The sequence below is a fragment of the Bemisia tabaci genome, chromosome 2, assembly GCF_918797505.1.
Source record: "Bemisia tabaci chromosome 2, PGI_BMITA_v3".
NCBI lineage: Eukaryota > Metazoa > Arthropoda > Insecta > Hemiptera > Aleyrodidae > Bemisia > Bemisia tabaci.
This window is the reverse complement of record NC_092794.1, coordinates 53,891,081-53,893,870: the sequence shown is the minus strand read 5'-3', so window position 1 is coordinate 53,893,870 and position 2,790 is coordinate 53,891,081. Positions and strand designations below refer to the sequence as shown.

The 2,790-nt window shown below is 44.2% G+C and overlaps 1 protein-coding gene across 1 annotated transcript; it reads right to left on the bottom strand.

Moving 5' to 3' along the window:
- Positions 1 to 1,491: 1,491 nt before the first annotated feature.
- On the bottom strand, positions 1,492 to 2,790 carry LOC109040928 (uncharacterized). Its single transcript, XM_019057431.2, has one exon. The coding sequence runs from the start codon at positions 2,788 to 2,790 to the stop codon at positions 1,492 to 1,494; it is 1,299 nt and encodes a 432-aa protein (XP_018912976.2).

Sequence of the window (2,790 nt, the reverse complement as noted above, 5' to 3'; positions counted from 1 at the left end):
AAATATGGTGAAGACGTGTTAAAATCGTAATCAAGAGGCTACGAACAAAAATTGGAACTTACCTGACAGCAGCTGGTTTTCAGTTTGGTCCCATTCTATAGGATGTAGTATTCAGACTGAAGAAAGTCCGGAGAAAATTTGAACGTTGGGGAAAGTGAAAATTTGAGAGTCATTTCAAAGAGTTGCTTTAACCAAATTTGTTATTAAATGGGCAATAAAGTGAGTGATACATACTGATCATTGATAGGTAAATGTTTCACTTTAATTTATTCTGAATACTTTCCGCATGCCTCGTAACAATAGTCACCAAATTACTTACTATTAATTAACATATAAATGTTCTGTCACGAATTCTGACATAAGATAAAGAACCAGGGCAACTATTTAATGGGCTTCGCTAAAACCGCCAAATTCGCGTGCAGAAAAGAATGCTAGGTTAAGAATCAGGATGGATACTTAAAGTACTGAGGAAAGTGTTTTTTATCTGAACATTACTCTTTCGGACCTAACTGTGATAAACGACTGTATGGGGTCAAGCCAAAAGTGTTCTCTTTTTTTTATTTTTTTAAGCGTGCCAGTAGTGCTCGCTTTTTGAAATCACTCGGATGTACCATAGTACAACACACCGATAACCAATGCTATTCAATGGGTGGTCCAATTTTTTTTTTTTCATCGGATCCGTTTTTCCTTGTTTGAACCGTTATACTAAAATTGACATCGGTATCACCCCTCAAAAAAAACACAGCGCATGACGTCATCCACCAAGGGTTCCTTCACCTTGGTTTCATCGGTGTTTAAAGTCGAAAAAACATGTCAAATATGTGTATTCCTAATAATTGATGAATCCAAGGTGGGAGAAAAAGAATGGGATTTATTCCCACGGGTTATTGGATTGACGTCATACGCAATGGGCAATATCTCGCGGTTATTATTGAACATAGGAACGAGGTGTTTTGACCGATCTTATTACATCGCTAAGCTATTAGCTTACTCCATCGAAACATGCATCCAGAGCTGATCCAGCAATTTGGCAACACAGCTTTCCTCGATTTAAACCTGTGTTGAATACGATTCTTGTCGCGGCATTTGGCCTCGCCGAGGAATCGATACATTTTCACTGGTTCAAATTGAGAAAAAACAATGTTGCCAATTTGCTGGATCTGCCAATGTGCGCATCTGTGCCAGCTCCATTACTGACGCATAGTGGCATTAACATAAATTTTTACCCACAAAAAAAAAAAAATGAATCATAAAAATTTGTCTCATACTGATGTTTCAGCGAGTCAACGTGAGAAACAACTTTTTTTTTCGGCATTTGATTTATCGATTTATTCACTTCTTTCATCGATAGTTCATACGTTACATAGGTTCATAGGTATCTCACGGTTACAAAACAGACGACTTTCTCTATTATTTACATACTGTGGCGAAAAGTTTTGAAACTAATTTGCATTTTAAAATCATAGCTGCACTTATTTACTAATACATAACTCACTTTGACTGTAGGGATCTTACGAGTTGTTCTATCGCATCGTTGGCCCCACCCGGCCGATACTCTGAATATCCCGGAAATATGTCGAACAGCGATGAATTAAACTGTGAGAACTGAGGGCAGCCGATAGAGCCAGGTCTACTTGTAAGCGGCCTGAGGAGGGCCAAGATAATGGTAAAACCTAAGGTTATCACAGGTTTGGCCGCATCGGGTAGTGCATTCTGCAAAGCTTGGTAAATGAAGCAGGCCAAATTGTTACCTTGCAGAAGGGTCGCACCGTTGAAAACACCGTTCGTTAGATTGTGCAGTTCGATCCCGAAGAAAGAGTTAACGGTGCCAGTGTTTCCACCCATTGAAATAGTATGAGGATACTTAATGAGCACTTTCGTCAAGTCGGTCAAGAAATACGCTAGAGTGTATTCGTCGCCGATGGCGCGTTTGTACCAATTTTCGGGTATGCGCTCATGACCCGGGAGATAAACCAAGTTGTCTCCCTCGCCCGTCACGGCGTACATCGACTTGAGTACCCGACGATCGAGGAAACCATCAGGGTACTCAGCGGACTTGTTGCCCATAAACCTGTAAACGAACGGATACGCGCCGTTCCCGACGAGGAGTCCTGAAACAGGACCGTGGAAAAAATACGGATTTTCGTTGATACACTGAAAGAACCTTTTCCCGAGGAAGGCGCCCATTGTCTCCAGGTTGTAATTCCCGGATTCATTGCGCATCGCTAGGAGATCCTTGAACTGGGACATCTGGAGTCGATACGCATTGCCGTATTGATAAAGGTCACCGCGGGTCACCGAGCAATCTGACTCGTACCTGTTGTGGCTGTTGGAAAGACCCTGGGGTGTGCCGAGGATCCCACCGAGGGGGGCAGGAACTAGGGGTGTGGCCCCTCCCATACTGAACTTTACGCCGTCCCCTGTGAAGACCCCGCCGAGGAGGCACAAGGCAGCCGCGAGATCCATACCCATGCCGAAGACGTGGTGGGTTGCTAGGATGAATTCGGAGATTGAAGCGACGCCGCTGTGGGGGAGGTAGTTGTGATTGGCGAGTGCGTTTAGTCCTGGGCATGGCCCCCGTTGATCCCCCGGGCCAGGCGCCTTGAATGCGTGTTGGCCTGATACGTCGATCCTTTGTGCCTTCGCGTCGAACCTCGGTTTCACACCGGGTAGTTGCCGTTCTTCGTGTTGGTTTCGGTTCAGTAAGTCGATTAACTCCTCGATCACCTTTGCGCGGGCTATCGTGCAGCTGGAGAAAGCTAGTAACCAAAAGATGATCCAATTTGTCAT